The 19,703-nt window shown below is 44.6% G+C and overlaps 1 protein-coding gene across 1 annotated transcript in view; it reads right to left on the bottom strand.

Moving 5' to 3' along the window:
- The window catches only part of LOC120517257 (beta-1,4 N-acetylgalactosaminyltransferase 2-like), a 77,247-nt gene that overhangs the window by 21,925 nt on the left and 35,619 nt on the right, over nucleotides 1-19,703 (bottom strand). Inside the window, exons 5-7 of the mRNA XM_039739458.1 lie at nucleotides 19,166-19,272; nucleotides 14,370-14,407; nucleotides 7,934-8,114 (exon numbers count right to left, since the gene is read on the bottom strand). Of these exons, the coding sequence (XP_039595392.1) occupies nucleotides 7,934-8,114; nucleotides 14,370-14,407; nucleotides 19,166-19,272 (326 nt within the window). The remainder of the gene's footprint in view (nucleotides 1-7,933; nucleotides 8,115-14,369; nucleotides 14,408-19,165; nucleotides 19,273-19,703) is intronic.

The following is a 19,703-nucleotide window of genomic DNA, read 5'->3' as shown; positions in this document are numbered from 1 at the left end:
ATTCGTTAAAAAAAAATAAAAAAAAATTGTAAAGCTAAATGAAGAACCATAACATAAAAGGCTAATATGGTGGATCACTTTAAAAAAACTGCTAAAACCCCATTATTGTAACATGTTTTTTTTAAAGCATCATTTTAGTGTAACCCTGATGTTCTGTATATGTATTGAATTATCGTTTTTAACAACGCTCCACCTGGACCCTACAGAGCTGGCACGCACAGACAGACAGACAGATAGATACTTTATTAACCCCAAGGGGAAATTCCCATACTCCTGTTCAGTGCCCGTTGCTCTGCCATGGATGTCAAACTGTCCAGCTCTGTGCCTACTATAGAGCCTGCCTTCCTCACCAGTTTGTCCAGGCGTGAGGCGTCCCTCTTCTTTATGCTGCCTCCCCAGCACACCACCGCATAGAAGAGGGCGCACACCACAACCGTCTGATGGAACATCTGCAGCATCTTATTGCAGATGTTGAAGGACGCCAGCCTTCTAAGGAAGTATAGTCGGCTCTGCCCTCTCTTGCACAGAGCATCAGTATTGGCAGTCCAGTCCAGTTTATCATCCAGCTGCACTCCCAGGTATCACCTCTGATAATCACGGGGTCCATGAGGGGCCTGGGCCTCGTAAAATCCACCACCAGCTCCTTGGTCTTGCTGGTGTTCAGTTGTAGGTGGTTTGAGTCACACCATTTAACAAAGTCCTTGATTAGGTTCCTGTACTCCTCCTCCTGCCCACTCCTGATGCAGCCCACGATAGCAGTGTCATCAGTGAACTTTTGCACGTGGCAGGACTCCGAGTTGTATTGGAAGTCTGATGTATGTTGGCTGAACAGGACTGGAGAAAGTCCAGTCCCCTGCGGCGCTGCTGTGCTGCTGACCACAATGTCAGACCTGCAGTTCCCGAGACGCACATACTGAGGTCTGTCTGTAAGATAGTCCATGATCCATGCCACCAGGTGTGAATCTACTCCCATATCTGTCAACTTGTCCCTGAGGAGCAGAGGTTGGATGGCGCTAGAGAAGTCCAGGAACATAATTCTTACAGCACCACTGCCTTTGTCCAAGTGGGAGAGGCATCGGTGTAGCATGTAGATGATGGCATCCTCTGCTCCCACCTTCTCCTGGTATGTGAACTGCAGAGGGTCCGACGGCATGGCAGACCTGTGGCCTCAGGTGGTGAAGCAGCATCTGCTCCATGGACTTCATCACATGTGACATCAGAGCAACAGGCTGGAAGTCATTCAACTCACTTGGACGTGATACTTTTGGGACTGGGGTGATACAAGATGTTTTCCAAAGCCTCAGGACTCTCCCCTGTTTCAGACTCAGGTTGAAGATGCACTGTAGAGGACTCCCCAGCTCCAGCACACCGACAGGCCTTCAGCAGTCGTGGCGATACTCCACCTGGACCTACTGCTTTGCTGGCACGAAGTCTCCTCAGCACTCTGCTTACCTGGGCTGCTGTAATTGTGGGTGGGGGTGTCTCTCTTATGCTGGTATCAGCAGAAGGATGGGTGGAGAGCGCAGTACTCCAAGGTGAGAGTGGGTTAGGGTGGCCAAACCTGTTAAAGAAGTTGTTCATTTGGTTTGCTCTCTCCACATCTCTCTCGAAGGTGGCACCCCGCTTCGAGCTGCAGCCAGTGATGATCTTCAACCCATCCCAAACTTCCTTCTTGCTGTTGTTCTGCAACTTCTTGTCCAGCTTTCTCCTGTACTGCTCCTTTGCCACCCTGAGCTGGACTCGGAGTTCCTTCTGCACGTGCTTGAGCTCATGCTGATCACCAACTTTAAAAGCCCTTTTCTTCTGGTTCAAAAGGCCCTTGATGTCACTTGTAATCCATGGCTTGTTATTAGCATAGCAGCGTACCATTCTTACTGGAACTACAATGTCCATACAGAAGCTGATGTAGTCAGTGAGGTAGTCCAACTTCTCCAGGATTGCAGGCTGATCAATACGTGCCATTGACAGAAGGTTGGCTGTGTCTCCCAGCACAGTCTCAAGGGCATGGAGGAGATTTCAGGAGACAGGCAGGCAGTTACTCTAGGAGAGCTGGACAGGGCCCCTCGTAGAAGGTCCTTAACCCATCAGTAGGACCCACCGGTATCTGCTCCTTTGGGCAAGAAGGAACAGAATGTGCACTGGCAGAGTCTACAAAATGACCTCATGCAGGCAGGCCACTGGTGTGAATGTCTCTGACCAAACAATCAGAAACAGACTTCATGAGGGTGGCCTGAGGGCCCGATGTCCTCTAGTGGACCCCATGGAGCTCGATTGGCATTTGCCGTAGAATACCAGAATTGGCAGGTCCACCACTGGTGCCCTGTGCTTTTCACAGATGAGACCAGGTTCACCTGAACCAACGTGAATGATATGCTGTGGAAGGTGCAGTGTTACGGCGATAGTGTAGGAGTCAATATAAGCTTCAAAGAATTTAAAGTAAAAGGTGTGTTCCCCCCAAGGCCCATTTTCAAAAGGACTGGCATTATGAGAGCTGATAACACAGGAGCCACGGGAGATGATTGTTTCAGTGCACAGAACATCTGAATCAACAAATCTGCCTAACGACTCTAGTAAAACAGGAGACAATGCACAACATCCACCTCCAGACTGCACGTCGAAATGAATAACTAAAGAAATGTAACATTATGAAATGCAAATAGACCATGCCAAAATAACTGCTGTGTTTTAACACGTTGTATATCTGTAGATCACAAGGCTTATCTAAACTCTGTTTGCTGTTGTAATGTCATCTAGTGGTGCAATAGTTGCCTCACAGTTAGACTCGGGTTTGCTTCCCGGGTCCTCCCTGCGTGAAGTTTGCATGTTCTCCCCGCGTCTGCAGTTTTCTCCGGGTGCTCCGGTTTCCTCCCACAGTCCAAAGACATGCAGGTTAGTTGCATTGGTGATCCTAAATTGTCCCTAGTGTGTGCTTGGTGTGTGTGTGCGTCCTGCGGTGGGCTGGCGCTCTTCCCAGGGTTTGTTTCCTGCCTTGCACCCTGTGTTGGCTGGGATTGGCTCCAGCAGACCTCCGTGACCCTGTAGTTAGGATATAGTGAGTTGGATACTGGATGGGATGGATGGTGCAATAGTCAAAATGACAGAGCAGGCAGAGGCACTTCTCAAACGTGTGGAGCCCAGTTGCTGCCGTGGTCTATGTTTATGTGAGTAAACTTTTTTTTGTAACTATTTTATTTGAAAAAAACATTGCATACAATCAAGTTGAACTTGTACAACAAATGACTTCATAGTGAAAGTCAAAGCGAAGAAAAAGAAAAAAAAAAAAGAAAGTAGGAACAAAAAGAGCCAAAATCCGACCGAGAAAAAGAGAGGTGAGCCGACAGCACGGGCAAAAATAGAAAGAAAAACAAATGTGGAAATTAATTATTAAGCTTTAGTTTCCTTGTGCTATTGAGCTCTTGAATGTAGCTTTTAATGTTCTTTCAGCGTCAAGTCTTCTGTTCAGTTTCTTCTGCCCACTCCCTGAAACCCCAGTGGCAGATTTAAAATGCACGGACTGGAGAAATGGTGGGCTGGGTATTTTAGGAAGAAGCCCCTGTGGCGCAGTATTTCATTGCTATTTTTAAACGGCTTGTCCTCTGTCATGTATTCTCATTTGAGAATCACATCTGGCCCCACGAGACTACACTGCTATACGTCTGCTGCCCTGCTATCACGTGTGCATATTGACCAAAGATGTCAGTAGATGGCATAATCTCTTTGGCCCGTCTTGTTTCTCTTGAACGCCCACTTGTCCGGGATCTGTTTGTTGGCTACAGCTCTCCAGTTATTAAAGAAAAGATCGAATATCACACGTCGGCAACATGCGTGTCAGTCAGCATGGATTCAGATGGCGAGATCATGTTTCAGGAACAGGCTGGATTTCTATGAGGAAGCAACAAAGCATACGCTCAGAGAGGTACCTATATCGACTAAACAATTGTGCCTTTTATATTTTGTGTAATGAGACATGTAATATTCAAGTTGTGTGTGAACATTAGGGTTATTGTAGGGTCATTCAGATAAGATGCAGCAACTGTGTGACAAAGACTGGACTGCAGGAACAGGGCAGTGCCTTTACTGGGGAGAAATCTGGGAGAAGTGATTAGATTGCTGACTCATAGGGTGATAGAGACAGTGGGATACATGCAAATATACTGTAAATGAAAAATATGGGAAGATACACAAAAGTTAAAAACAAATGCTAAAATGTTGTTGAAACTATCAGAGACTATGTAGAAGTTTATGTTCGAATAAACTAACCAGTGTGTATTTCCTTGTAAGAGAGGATATGAAACGTGTGCTTGGGACTTTGTAGTCAGCATGTTACCGTATTTAGTGTGGTAACCGGATGGGGTTGGTACCCAGCCGGAACACCCAAGACCACTGGAGAAGGGCTTGTGCCCTGGGGGCCGTGGGTAAAGAGCTGGGTAGCTGGACCCTGTAGGGACCAGTGGTTACTGCCAGGGGGACCCCCAATACCTGGAAGACCCTGGATCTCAGCACTTCCGTCACACCAGGAAGTGCTGGGGGTAACAGGGACACCCGGAGTGCTTCCAGGGAGACAGCCGGCACTTCTGCCACACTGGTTGGGAGATTGCTGTAAACACACCTGGAGCACATCCAGGTACTTATTTAAAGGGGCCGCCTCCCTTCAGAGGGGGACAAGAGTCGGGTGGAAGTTGGACGACGTCTTGAGGAAGACAAGGAGGCGGTCTAAAGAGTGGAAAGGCATTGTGTTGTGTGGCCAGGACTTTGGGGACTGTGGAGTTGCGAGCATTGACTTTTATAAATAAGAATGAAAAATAAACGTGTGTTGGGTGACACGAGCGTGTCTGCCTGTCTGTGTCCGGGTCAACATTCACAATGGTGCCCAACGTGGGGCGATCCGTCTGTTCCAAGACGGGGACCCCCAAACAAATATTTTGTGGATGGCCCGGTGCAGCAGGCACCCCCGCACACGTTTAGAGGGTGTGGAGTGCTCACAGCCCAGAGAAAGGGAGAAAACCTCCAGACCACCACTGGAACGTGGTCGATAACCTACCTGGTGCGGGAAAACACTGACGGGCGTTTGAGGAGTGCAGCGGGCTCCTGTGAGTGTGTTGCTGCTGAAGGCATCTGGGACGGCGTGGCGCTTCGGTCAGACGGGATCTGGGAACTACGGTCCCTGTGTGCCGGCAGCCAGCCTGGGAGGGCTGAGCTTGTTTTGTGTTTTGCAGGCAGGGGCTGCCCGGGTCCACACGGATGGCAACTGCACGTCGAACCACAGCGCTTTGCGAATGCAGCAGTGGCTGGGAGAGCTGCCGGTAAGGAGACGCTGCAACCAGAAGAGCCAGCAATGCCGCCACACCAGGAGGACGAGAGCGCCATTGTGAACGTTGACCTGGACACAGACAGGCAGACACGCTCATGTCACCCAACACACGTTTATTTTTTTCATTCTTATTTACAAAAGTCAATGCTCACAACTCCACAGTCCCCAAAGTCCTGGCCACACAACACAATGCCTTTCCACTCTTCAGACCGCCATCTTGTCTTCCTCGCGATGTTGTAAAACTTCCATCCGACTCTTGTCCCCCTCTAAAGGGAGGCGGCCCCTTTAAATAAGTACCCGGATGTGCTCCAGGTGTGTTCCCAGCAGTCACCAACTGACATGCCCCAGTGTGGCGGAAGTGCTAGCTGTCTCCCCGGAAGCACTCCAGGTGTCCCTGTTCCTTTTCCTTCCCCCCCAGCACTTCCTGGTGTGACGGAAGTGCTGAGGTCCAGGGTCTTCCAGGTATTGGGGTCCCCCTGGCGGTAACCGCGGGTCCCAACAAGGTCGAGCTTCCCAGGTCATTACCTGCAGCCCCCAGGGTGGTCGCCCCCTTGAGGTCTGGAGGAGGCACAAGCCCTCCTCCAGTCTTCTTGGGCATCCCGGCTGGGTACCACTCCCATCCGGGTACCACATTAGCTAAAAGCAGCTTTACTGAAAAGTAACAATCTAATCACCAGGTGGAGCAAGTCAGTCCAACTTGGTGCTGGTCCCAAGCCCAGATAAACAGAGAGGGTTGGAAACAGGAAGGACCATCCAGCTCTAAAACTTTAGATAAAACTTTAATGATGGAATCAGTCCAATCAGCTTCAGAAAGTGGCAAGGCGTACCCCGTAGATAATGCGTAGGGGGCTTACCCGAACCCTATGGGAAGTGAACCTGGGCTACTGTGCCAAGGGCGGGCTTGGCGAAAGACAGGGGAGGGGAAAGAAAAGGGTAAGAGTGGGGACACTAAATGTTAGGAGAATTAGAACATCTGAACATTAGAACAATCTGGACGAGAAAAGGCCATTCAGCCCAACAAAGCTTGCCAGTCCTGTCCACTTATTTCTTTCAAAAAAACATCAAGTCAAGTTTTGAAAGCCCCTAAAATTTTACTATCAACCACACTACTTGGCAGCTTATTCCAAGTGTCCAGCTTTCCAACTGTGACCCCGTGTTGTTGATGAACTCAAAGACCGGGAAAGGAAGAGGGCTGGCAGATTAGATAGAAAGAAGAAAAGGTGTAAGTGTTGTATGTGCAGGGAACAAGATGGAAGAGAGGCAAGAGAATTGGGAGGAGGCTTTAAGTTGTACAGTGGAGCAAATGCGCAAAGGGGGAAATGGTGTAGTGATAGTCACATTCAAAGAACTTAAGGATAGTCTTGTCGGTGAAAATAGGAGGAATAATAGGATTAGGAGTGTCAAGCTGGGCCTTGTCGAGGCTGTAGTTAATATTTGTGTGTGTGGCCCTCAAGTGGGCTGTAAGGAAGCAGAAAGGATGCAGACTGTGAAGAAGGACGTTTTCGGGGCACAAATGAATGAAGAGCTTTGGGCAGTACAAGAGGGAAAAAGGGGATGGCTGGTGGTGATCTTAAATGGCACGTAAAGAGGTTATGTGGCAAAATCCTTTGGAGAGGTAGCCTTGTTTTCCTAAGTAATGACGAGGACAAGAGCTACAGCTGTGACGACACTCACGGTTCCACTATTGCTGGCTCCTTTCTCGTACCCACAATCGTTGAGGAAACAGCAAAGGCTAACCGTCTGTCTTTTTTTCTTGCCTTCTTGACCTAATCCTGTATGCTGACAAAATGTTTGCAGAGCAAAAGTGATGCATTCTCTATCTACTAGCACATCCATTTTTGTTGGTTTTAACACCACAAGTCATTTTACAAATAATGTTGTTCGCGGCACAAATGACTCGTGCACAAAGGTATCAATGTGCGCATGTATGCCGCTTCAGAAGACAGATGTGTTCATGTTATAGTTAGATATCCCGGTCCTGTGTACTTATGAATGTGAACTGTCAAGACAGGAAAATCCCATCGGAGCAAGAAAATGGGAATTGATCAATGAGGGTTGCAATACGAATGTAGACAAAGAGTTGTATTATCCTCAATCTGGGAAAGTAAAGGTCATCACCACCACAGTTTAAACCAGTCAGGTCAATGACAACAGAAATTGTGACCATCGGCAACCAGGAGCTATATCCTAACAACAGGACTAAAAAAAACAAAGGCCACATCCAATATGAATTCAAAGTGGCATCAGAAATTGTGTGAAATAATTTTCGTGACTTTAAACTAGCACTGAATCTCAAAAGATGGTGTCAAATATGGATTGAAAACCGTGGACAGGCTACCAAACCTCTGTAAAAAAACGTGACAGATATTTAATAACCAGAACACTCAGAACAGGGATGGTTTCACATGTTACTAGCAGGTGCTCTCCGAGAACGGTCGGAAATGTCCGTGGAACAAATTATTTTTTTTATTGTCTCATTAGAGATACATGACCTTTCAGAGGTATATAAATATACTATAATATAAATTATAAATTAAAATTATAATATAAATTAAAAACAAAAAATAAAAACTTAGAAAAAGATCTCATCTAATTTGGGATTTGGAATTGGAGCTTCTGTACCCAGATCAGCCGTGTTCACCCTGTAGACCGTGCTGGTGTAGGTGATGCTCTTCAGTATGGTGTTCAGCTTTTCCTTCGTTGAGGCCATTATGTTAATTTCACTTTCTTTATCTCCAGCCACCTCATTTTCTTCATTTGTGGAACTGATGTGAAAAATCCCCAGATTAGCTTTCAATGACACCTGACAACCACAAAAGAGACATGTTAATTGGGAATTGTTCACTATCAACACATAAAATGGTTCCCTTCTGCAGGGAAGTACAATACAAAATAGGTAACAAGCAATAAAATAACATGACCTCAAACAGTTTAATATTATACTGGTAAAGCGAATTAAAATAACACTCACAAACTCCCCAAAAAGTCAAATTGCTAGTGACCATGTGCTTGATGAGGTTAGAATTGCACAACAGAACTACGACTAGAACTTTAATAGAAAATCTTCTCAACAACACTTATCGTATTAACTCGCGTTTAAGTTCTCCCGTGGATAAGTCGGGACTTGATTTTACCGTATTAATTTCTGGTCTCTTATAATGTGGGTCGTATAAGTCGAATGCGGGAAACTCACGCTATTGGTCCAAGAGATTATGATATGCTAAAACCCACCTGAGAGAGTAACCATGGAGAACACAGCCATTTTTTTCCTATGTATTGCACTGTTTTGTGTTTTTTTTGTACATCACACCCTCATACACCTTTATCATAACAGCATCCCTTATCTACGATGGAGCGTTCGATCAGAAGAAAATAGGAAGCTTGTTTTAAATTAAATGTCGTTGAAGTGGCGAAAGAAGTTAGTAACTGCACTACTGCAACAAAATTCGATGTGTCTGAGAAACTGGTGTGAGATTGGAGGAGGCAAGATGATATAAAAAAAACTTAAGTGTAGTATTTTTGAATGAGCATATAAGTCGCAGTCTGATTTTATGATCAATTTTCCAGGTTTCAAGACCCGACTTATACGCGAGTATACACAGTAATTCAAAGCAGGGTCAAGGGGAGGCAAAGCCTACCCAGCCAGTGTCAGCTCTACCATACTGGTGAAGTAGCTGGTCACGTAGGACTCCAGAGCCTTTGGTGGGTGACATTTTTGTCAACCATCACAGACATCCTTAGTTCCTCCTGCTCCTAGTGAGGCATAGAACTGCAAGAGATGACCATCAGGCTCCATCCGTGGCCAGATGACTTGCTTCTTCCTAATTTATGCTGCAAGCTTGGAGGTTTTGTTGTTGTGCTGCTCTCCAAGTCTTCCTGGGACGTTCCCCTCCTCTGCTGTCCCTCAGTGGGATGGTTTTTGGTCAGCCGAAAGATGTACCCTGCAAAGTTGCATCTGTGTTCTTCCATTAGGTCCTCTAGACTCTCTACCTTTGTTTGGTTCAGTATTTCTTTTTTTGTCATGTGATCCAAACATGTGACCTTAAGGATTCTCCGGAGGCATCTTTGATGGAGCACATCTAGTTTACAAGCTATTTTCACTGTCACGGACCCTGTTGCACTGGTGGGAAAAACGATTGACTTGTCCAAGTTGAATCTTCAAGTTTAGTGTTTGCGTGGGTGATTTCCACATACTGTGTATTTCCCAGAAAATGTCTGCTGCTTTATCAAGTTTTGCCGGGACATCATCTTCGACAGTCCCATATTGTACCATGCAGGTGCCCAGACAGGTGAATTAATTGAATTATATATACAAATAATCTCTAGTCTAATGTTGATGGGGGAAGACTGATCTAATGGCTTTGTTGCATCACACTTGAAACTCCAAAGGGGTCAACCTCTCTTTGATCCAACGTCTGACTTGAATCGCACTCCCCCAACTCGCCCTTCCATGCGACATATGTATAGCAATTGCTTTTGTGTTTGAGCACAAACAGCATTTTCACTGTCACAAAAAAGCTAGTGACGGTGCTGAGCCCACCTTAGAAATACTGGGCCCAAGACAAGAATCAGCCTTAGAAGGGGGTGCCAGTCTGTCTCAGGTCCCACTCACGCACACCCACTTGAGGCCAATGAAAAGTTGCCAGCCCACCTAGCATGGGTGTCTTTGGGGATGTGGATGAAGGAAACCCCACAGAGACATGAGACGATCAGACAAACCCAGGATGCTGGTCTCTTGAGGCAGTATCTGAGCACATCTCTCCAGTTTGGATGTCACTACATTGGTTACCTGTGTCATTTAGAATTGACGTTAAAATACTGCTTATAGTTTACAAAGCCTTTAATAATCTGCTCCATCTTATATCTCAGAATGTCTCTCACCTTACACTCCAAATCGTAACCTTAGATCTTCAAATGAGGGTCTGCTTAGAATTCCAAGAGCTAAACTTACAGTAAGTGGTGAGGCGGCCTTCTGCGGTTATGCACCTAAAATCTGGAATAGCAGACCGATAGAAATTCGCCAGGCTAATACAGTGGAGCACTTTAATAAAACTGCTAAAAACTCATTATTTTAACATGGTTTTCTTTTAGCTTCATTTTAGTTTAATCCTAACTAGCCAACCCGCGGCGTAGCATACGCTGCATAATTATGTATTGATGGGTGAACACTTCCTGAAAGACACAGTTGTCCAAATGGGGTTGGTTTTGAGGATACGACTGTAGGTGAATGAAAAGATGTAACTCTGGAGAGGGCAACATACAATACAGCGTTTTACACGCCGCATACAGCAATTCACATCCACGACAAATATGATTCTTCTTAGATGGTGCTGCCGCGGCCACCCATGCTCTCGAAGCATACACACTGTCTGGTCATGTGCCCGCTCGCAAGAGCAACCAACAGAGACCCGCCCACCAACCTGTAAGACCATGGGACACCCCTCGGAAACTGTTCTACACGCCGCATACAGCGATTCACATCCGAGACAAACAAACTGTTTTACACACTGCATACAGCGATTCACATCCGCGACATGATTTTTCCTAGATGGTCTTGTCGCGTCCACCCTCGCACTCGAAGCATACACACTGCCTGGTCATGTGCCCGCTCGCAAGAGCAACCAACAGAGACCCGCCCACCAACTGTAAGACCATGGGAAACCTCTCGGAAACTGTTTTACACGCTGCATACAGCGATTCACATCCGCGACAAACAAACTGTTTTATATGCTGCATACAGCGATTTACATCTGTGACAAACATGCCTGTTCTTAGATAGTCCTGCCGTGTCCACCCTCGTTCTCGAAGCATACACACCGCCTGGTCATGTGCCCACTCGCAAGAGAAACTCACGGAGACCCGCCCACCAGCTGCCTTTGTGTGTGCCTCCTTCGGTCTCTGGCGCTGCCTGTGTGTGAACCGGTCAGGCACAGAGAAGGTCAGCTGCTGACAGAGCGTTTCGACTGTTGCAGGGCCTGCACTGGTGAAGCAGGTGAGACGGTAATGAAACAGAGGCACAGGGCTTATTGGTTTTTAAAGACTGCTTCCTTCATTGGGTTTTAACCTCAGTTTTAAAGGATTGTTTTAAGGATCCCATGGGATACCCCTCGCAAACTGTTTTAGACACTGCATATGGCGATTCACTTCCGCGAGAAACATGTCTCTGAACAGTCAACGTGGCTCAGAGGTGCATGTGGACTCTACGACAGACGAACATAAATAACGCCGTTTTTCCTGTGTCATTGCGTCTGAGTTGGTGGGCGTGGTTCTGCGAGTTGTTGTCGTATCCAATTGTCTTAGAGTTGGTGGGCGTGGCTCCTTCCTTCGTGCTCCATGGGCATCTTACTTGTTGGCGGCTTAGTGAATCCACGCCCCTTTCGGCGTGCTTTCCATGGGCGTCTTGCCTTAGTGAATTATATATATATATATATATATATATATATATATATATATATATACACCTGTATATATGTATATAGATACTCTATATATGCATTTAATTATCAATGTCATTGCAGGTGGCTCTGTAATCCGTACAAACCCCTACTTTCTCTTCTGTTATTTTTCCAGTTTTCTCTGGTCGTGATCTGTGCCACCACCACCTGATCAAAGCACCGTGATGTCCCACCATTGATGGATTGAAGGCCAGAAGTCCACATGACTGTCATCATCAAGTTCTTCCATGTGAACCCTGAATACCATGAGGACTGATCGAGGTCATTGATGTTAGGTAGAATGCCTAGATGGGGCTGGGTGGTCTTGTGGCCTCAAACCCCCTGCAGATTTTATTGTTTTTCTCCAGCTGTCTGGAGTTTATTTTTGTTTTTTCTGTCCTCCCTGGCCATCGGACCTTACTTTTATTCTATGTTAATTAGTGTTCTATAATTCGGTTTTCTTATTTATTTTGTAAAGCACTTTGAGCGACACCATCTGTATGAAAATGTGCTCTAGAAACAAATGTTGTTGTTGTAACCACTGCAGCATTATCAAGCATATCATCATCATCACTGGTTTAACAACAACATTCCAGGTTTACCCATGTTGGTCAGTTGCCCCCAAATTGCCTTCTGCCATTCTCACTGGTTCTGGGCATCCTTTATAGCTGTGGTTCTCAAGTTCAGTCCTGGCACTTCACTGTAGCTGCAGGGTTTTGGTTCCAAGCAGTTTCACAATCAGTGAGTCATTTTTTTACCTTTAAATTGATTTTATTATTTAATCAGCTGTCCTTTTTGTGTCTTCAGTTATTTTATATTTCATATTTTGGATGCAAAGAAATTTCAGTAATTTTTAGCATATATTCAGATGTTTAACTCAGCGATTTTCTTGTTAATCCACTTTTGCTGTGGGGTTTGCTCTCTTAATTGCATCCGGAAACTGACTGCCCTATGGTGACCCTGATTGTAACACTCTTTATTATGTAGCTCTGAACAGAAAGCTCCAGATCCGATCTTTAGCCCTTCTGCGTGTACGCTTACCAGCCTGGTCACTGTCAGGATTGGTAGCTACTCTAGTTCAATACTTCCCCCTGGGCATTTAGAGGCTGGAGGCAAGGGAAGACTTTTTATTCAACTTAAGGTTTCCAATTGAGCTCAAAATATAAGCAGAGTAAAAAGAAAGTTGGGAAAAAATTAGGATCTGAACAATCGGCAGTTCATCTTAAATATTCAATGTGCATAGATTACCAGGTGGCTGTAAGTCTTAGTATGTTGATTGGTCTCAGGTGATGTTCCTACATTGATGGATTAAAGGCCAGAAGTCCACATGACCATCATCATCAAGTCCTTCCATGAGAAACCTGAATACCATGAGGACAGATTGTGAGGTCATTGATGTTAGGTAGAATGCCTAGAGGGGGCTGGTCAGGTGGTCTCATGGTCTGGAACCCCTGCAGATTTTATTTTTTCTCCAACCGTCTGGAGTTTTTTTTTATTTTTCTGTCCTCCCTGGCCATCGGACCTTACTTTTACTCTATGTTAATGAGTGTTGTCTTATTTTAATTCTTACTGTGTCTTTTTTTCTCTTTCTTCATCATGTAAAGCACTTTGAGCGACATTATTTGTATAAAAATGTGCTATAGAAATAAATGTTGTTGTTGTTGTCTCTTCTCAAGCATCACCTTTGGATGGTGGAATGATGGAGAGACTCAATTTATGCTAGTTCTGTAGTCCTTGACACTCCTCTTGGACTAGTGGGGGCTGTTTATTTTATTTCAGCTTCTCAGTCCACCCTCAAACACAACTCCACCCGACTCCACCCAGTCCAGCGCTGGTCAGTACAAACCACTTGTCCATTCATGTATTTTAGCTTCAGTTAATGTCCAGACAGCTGCAGGCACAAATCATCTTTTTGCTCTTTCTGGTTAAGGAGACCTGGGTTCGCTTCCCGGGTCCTCCCTGCATGGAGTTTGCATGTTCTCCCCGTGTCTGTGTGGGGTTCCTCCCACAGTCCAAAGACATGCTAGTTAGGTGCATTGGCGATCCTAAATTGTCCCTAGCGTGTGCTTGGTGTGTGGGTGTGTGCCCTGCGGTGGGCTGGCACCCTGCCTGGGATTTGTTTCTTCCTTGCGCCCAGTGCTGGCTGGGATTGGCTACAGCAGATCCCCGTGACCCTGTGTTAGGATATAGCGGGTTGGAAAATGACTGACTGACTGGTTACTGGTTTAATCCGGTCAGACTTAAATGTGACCCATGGAAGAACTGGTTTATCGCACCTCCCCATTTTAAAAATTAAATATATTAGTTAAAATACATGTGTATAAGATTAATTATAGACATTAATATAAGATTATCAACTTATATGATAGATATTACCAGTCATTTCTAAACATTTATTACCTCTGCACTACAAAGTATCAGGCACCGTTGTCAAGAACTTATAAATGAACAAAAAAATTGATTGATTTTGAGTACCCCCTTAAACATCAATCAGTGAACATTTGTTAAATTCTAACCTCATGTCCTTTCAGACAAGCTTCTATAAGTTGTGTACACAAAGAGGCAAAACAATTTAATCTGCTTCATATTTTCATGGCAATACAGAACAGCATGAGATGACTGACCTTGTAGTGTTTTCTGAAAGGTGGATGCACACTGAGTTCTGGGGGTGAGAAAATAAGAGAAATACCACTGGAGTTAACCACTCATTAGTCACTCAATCTGCTGATATTTTAGTTACAATGCGCCCGGCGCCCATGAAACCAAAGGCGGCTGCTCCAGTTCTGAAAGCACAGCTGCCAAAACACTTCCAAAGTTGCCCACTAGAAGGGAGAAACGCTGTCAAAATACCCCAACAAGAACTAAAAAGGGCTGAGATGACAGAATATTGATAAAATATTATTTAATTTTCACAAAGGCTATGCAAGCCCCAAAGCTCTGAAGAGTACAAGGAGAAGCCTAGAAAAGGCAAGGCATAACATAGTAATCAAATACAAAATCCCCCCCCAAAAAAAAGGGTCAAAAGCAGAGCAGAGGTTCAAAAAATATCAATCATCGCAGTCCCAATATGAAGTCAAAAACAGAGCAGGGGTTCAATATACGAGAAAACCGAAAAGCAATAACTAAGCATTGCAAAAATCACAACAACTCTCCACTCCTAGCGCATTCAATGAACCGCAGAGAATCACAGGGAGGCCCCTCCCTTAAATTACTGTAGGTGATGGGCAGGTGGCCCCACCCCTTGTGGCACAAGGGACATAATCAAAGCCCTTCCCCTTTTCCAACATACAGTCAGAAACATGTGCATAATAAATGAAATAAACGTTAATACAAATAAATTGCATAAAATTGAAAAACCAACAAGAAATGACATTTTAAACCCCAGCCAGGGGAGACATGTTGGTTGAAACATGACACCAGTATTGGCAATTATCAAGTTCAATATACACTTGAGACAGTGGTACAACCAGCAATGATGTGTGGAGTGGAGACTTGGGCACTAAAGGGACATGCAGGAGAAGAAGTCAGATGTGGCAGAAATGAAAATGTGGAGATGGAGATGGACGTGTGGAGTTACAAAAAAAAAAAAAAGGACAGAATATGAAATAATACAATCAGAGGTCCAACAAAAGTTGGAGAGCTATCTGGGAGAGTACGAGGTTGAAGCAAAATGAAGCAGTAGGGACATGTGGATGTGGATGGAAAAAGTAACAGGAGATCTGAAGAAAAAGGCCTTGAGTGGCGAGTTCTGTGGGTGCAGGACATATTATTCTATTCTATGTAGTTGGATACCATGCTAAATGGTCCAGTGTCTTGATCGGGACAGAAGCAGATTCCTTGCCAGGACGGGAGGCTGTAATAGAAAAACAGACATGGATTGACATATTGACCTATATATAGAGTGGTTCCTCGTCAGGAAGAAAAGCCATAATGAATGGACAAGAATGGACCAGGACAGGACACAGGCCTGCTCAGAAGGAGAGTGGGAGGCCACTTCCCAGTGCTACGTTCTTCCCCCATTGCACATGATGACAGCATCCCAATAGTGGAACTCCCATATGGATACCTGCAGGGAATGCTGGAAATTGTAGTCACAGAGGTCAGCTCTTATGGTGGTTCTTGGGTGCCACTAGAGGGAGCTGCAGGACACCATTAAATCTTCGTTGAAAGGGCTTCCGCCTGACCTGGAAGTGCTTCTTACATGCAGCTGTATGGCCCCAGAAGTACCCCTGGGTCCAGCATAAAAGAAACCGTTTTTTTCTGCCTCAGTAGTCACAGAGTCTGGAAGAGGTGGACGCGACTACTTTGGAAAACCTCTTGTTACACTGTGCTATCTGGAGATGAGGATTTGGAAGCCAATTAAGGGACTGTTGTAAATAAAATTACCTTGTATTTGAACCTGGGACTGTGTTTGTGTAGTTGTGTCTGGGGTGCAGCTACGCTTCCCCCAATATGACTGTTTTCGCACACATAAGCATTGGTAGCACCTTTCAGACTCTAAGGGAGTAGTAAGCATTACCAGCCAGGAATGAGAGGGGGCGCTGTCACTGACAACATTGTCTTTCTGTGAATACAGAAGATATGGGCAGGTGTAAAGGCCTGAGTGACTTTGATAAGGGCCAAATTATTATGGCCAGACGACTGGGTCAGAGCATGAGGGTGCTCACAGTTCGGAGTGGTGATTGTGACATGGCATTCAGGAATTTCATCAGTTTGAAATTGTTTTTGTGCTCACCTTGCATGTTAAACTGTGGAGGGTATGACTAGGAATTGCATAATAGTGTGCCAGTGTGGCCTCATTAGGCAATAAGCTTCAGGTTTTTGTTTTTAATAAATTTCTCACAACTTCCTCAAATGGGTGCTTTCACTTTGTCATTCTGGATTGTCCAGTGTTGATTTATTAATGAAAATATGAAGCTAAATAATTTAAAAATGAGACCGTGACATAACAAAATGTGTCAAACATGTGGGGGTCTGAAAGCTTTCTGAAGGCACTCTATATACAGAATGTATAATATTTGTAGTCAATGTTAAAAAAGGAAATGGAACATTAGAAAGAAAGAAAAAATTCGGACAGGAGCGTCAGTAGGCTTTGCGGCCCAGAAACCAATTTACCCAAACTATTCGATAACATTTCAGGAATTATTGACCGTTCTGATGCTCATCTTTTTGATCATAAAATAGGTCATGATGATAGCAAGTGACGAGAAGAATTCAGAATTCATTGCAGAATTGCGGTATCTGAGGGCTCCTCTGAAGTGCCTCTTTCTCTTGCACGATTTGGCTCAAAAACTTCAGCACATCGTCATCTCATAATAGGCAACAGACAGCCATCATCGAGATATCAATGTTTTTGGTATCAGAGGACCCTAAAACATTGAGATCCGTTGAAAACTCGAGTTAAAATTTTTGACGAATCTTCCCCCATAGACGAAAGGTTATGATGGGGCAGGGCGCAAAGCAAAAATAATAATAGATGCCCATTAAGACGCGTAACATTCTCAAACCCTCCTGTCTTAATCCAGTTAGGGTAACGGTGGGGCTGGGGCCTATCCTTGTAGCACTCGGTGTGAGATGCACTCCCCCACATTTGGCCAATTTGGAATCACCAGTTAATCCAACCTGCTCCTTTGGTGATGTGCCGACACTGTGAGAAATTGACACGTTTAACTGACCAGGCATAGGTTTAAAACCCAGGATGCTGGATATGCGAGGCAGGAGCTCAACATAACGTATCACCATGCCTTCATCAACACACATGACAAATAGAAACGAAGCACGTGTAAATTGAAGGCGATAACACATCTGAATGAAAGCAACTATGTTGTAAGGTTACCACCGTCAGGGTTAGGGTTAGCATGGTTTGGTGTTACAGGCTTCCACTGGGATCTCTCATTAGGAAACATAATGTTAATTTTCACTCGTACGCAGATGACACCCAGTTATATTTTTCTTTTAAATCAAATGAAGTTTCTCCGATGTTGTCTTTAATTAGTTGTGTTAGTGAATTAAAGGAATGGATGAATGAGAACTACTTGTCTTTAAATACAGATAAAACAGAGATGTTAATTGTTGGAGGGAATGACGCTGATCACAGCAATATTTTGTCGTCATTTAACTCAGTTGGAATCCCAATTAATTTTACTGAATCAGCCCGCAATCTAGGAGTTATCTTTGACTCTAGCATGTCATTTAAAGCGCATATTACAAAGTCGTCCAAAACACGTTTTTTCCATCTTAAAAATGTTAGGAAATTAAGGCGCTTTCTAAATAAACAGGATTGTGAGAAATTAATTCATGCATTTATCTCTAGTAGGATTGACTACTGCAATGCGGTGTTCACTGGCTGTTCAAACTGTTCTTTATTCAGCCTCCAGTTAATCCAAAATGCCGCTGCAAGAATTATTACAAGAACAAGAAAATATGAACACATAACCCCAGTTCTTAAATCTTTACACTGGCTCCCAGTTAAGTTTAGGGCAGATTTCAAAATCCTCCTTTTAACATATAAAGCATTAAATGGCCAAGGTCCGCTTACTTGTCTGAACTTATCATGACTTACAAACCTGAGCGCACATTAAGATCTCAAGATGCCGGTCTGCTTAGGATTCCAAGGATTAATAAAATAACAGTGGGAGGTCGAGCTTTTAGTTACAGGGCCCCTAAACTGTGGAGTCGTCTGCCTACTACTATAAGAGATGCCCCTTTGGTCTCAGCTTTTAAGACTCACTACTTCAGTTTAGCACACCCTGACTAGAGCTGCTGATTAACTGTACAGACTGCATCTCTGTTGTTAGTCATTAGCACTATAACATAAGTAACATGATAATTATATTTGAATACTAACCCTCACCTATTCTGTTTCTTTTCTCGGTACCCAAATGTGGCAATTGGTGCCACGGCCCACCTGCCAAGTTGTTTGCCTGCCTATGGTAAAGTCATCCCTGATGGAGGATCACAGGAATCATGGGAAAGAGGGGTCCTTTCATCGGAGCAACGTTTCAGCCGTGGCATGGCCAAATGGGGAGGCAGCTAGATGGATGAGGTCTCCAGGACTCTAAAAATATCCAAACCTAATTATGTCATATCATCTACTGTTAAACCGTACTTCTAAAATTTTTATTATTATGCTGTCTCAAGGAATTGTTCTGTTCTGTGTCTTGTATTGTATTGACCCCCTACTTTTTGACACCCACTGCACGCCCAACCTACCGGGAAAGGGGTCTCTCTTTGAACTGCCTTTCCCGAGGTTTCTTCCATTTTTCCTTACAAGGTTTTTTTTGGGAGATTTTCCTTGTCTTCTCAGAGAGTCAAGGCTGGGGGGCTGTCAAAAGGCAGGGCCTGTTAAAGCCCATTGCGGCACTTCCTGTGTGATTTTGGGCTATACAAAAATAAACTGTATTGTATTATTGTATTGTACCTGGGATGGAGATGGTCTGGAGGGGCGTCACTTGCACTCCTTGGATGGGATACCTGAGAGGAGAGTTTGGCAGGGCTACTAAAAGCGAGTCCAGCGGAGAAGCTTCCCTGTGGAAAGACAAAGACAATGAGACAAGTGGCTGCCTGTCCTGACTCAGCAGGAGAACAGATATCTAGTTACTTGTGTTAAACCGGGAAATGTGTGTAAACAGCAAAAACAAATGAGAATAAAACAAAGCGACTGAAATCCAGATGAGAGGCAAAAATCACAGTCAGTAATTAGGCAAGAAGTGGAAAACCATGCAAGACACGAAAAATAATCACAAAGAGAATTCAAAAAGGTTTTATCTGTAATTGGATAAGACACAGTGCAGAAGAAAGGACCCTGGAGACCACGCCCCTAGAAACGTGGGACGCAACCCTGACAACGGTAAACACAAATGGCTTTAACAGCAGGAGAAAGGCTATTAGACTTCAAATGTCAGCCTTTCCCAACTTTCCATTTGCTTTTCAACTGGTCCCTGAGCTGCGGAAACCGC

The sequence above is a fragment of the Polypterus senegalus genome, chromosome 17, assembly GCF_016835505.1.
Source record: "Polypterus senegalus isolate Bchr_013 chromosome 17, ASM1683550v1, whole genome shotgun sequence".
Lineage (NCBI taxonomy): Eukaryota > Metazoa > Chordata > Cladistia > Polypteriformes > Polypteridae > Polypterus > Polypterus senegalus.
This window is presented reverse-complemented; position numbering and strand designations above follow the sequence as displayed.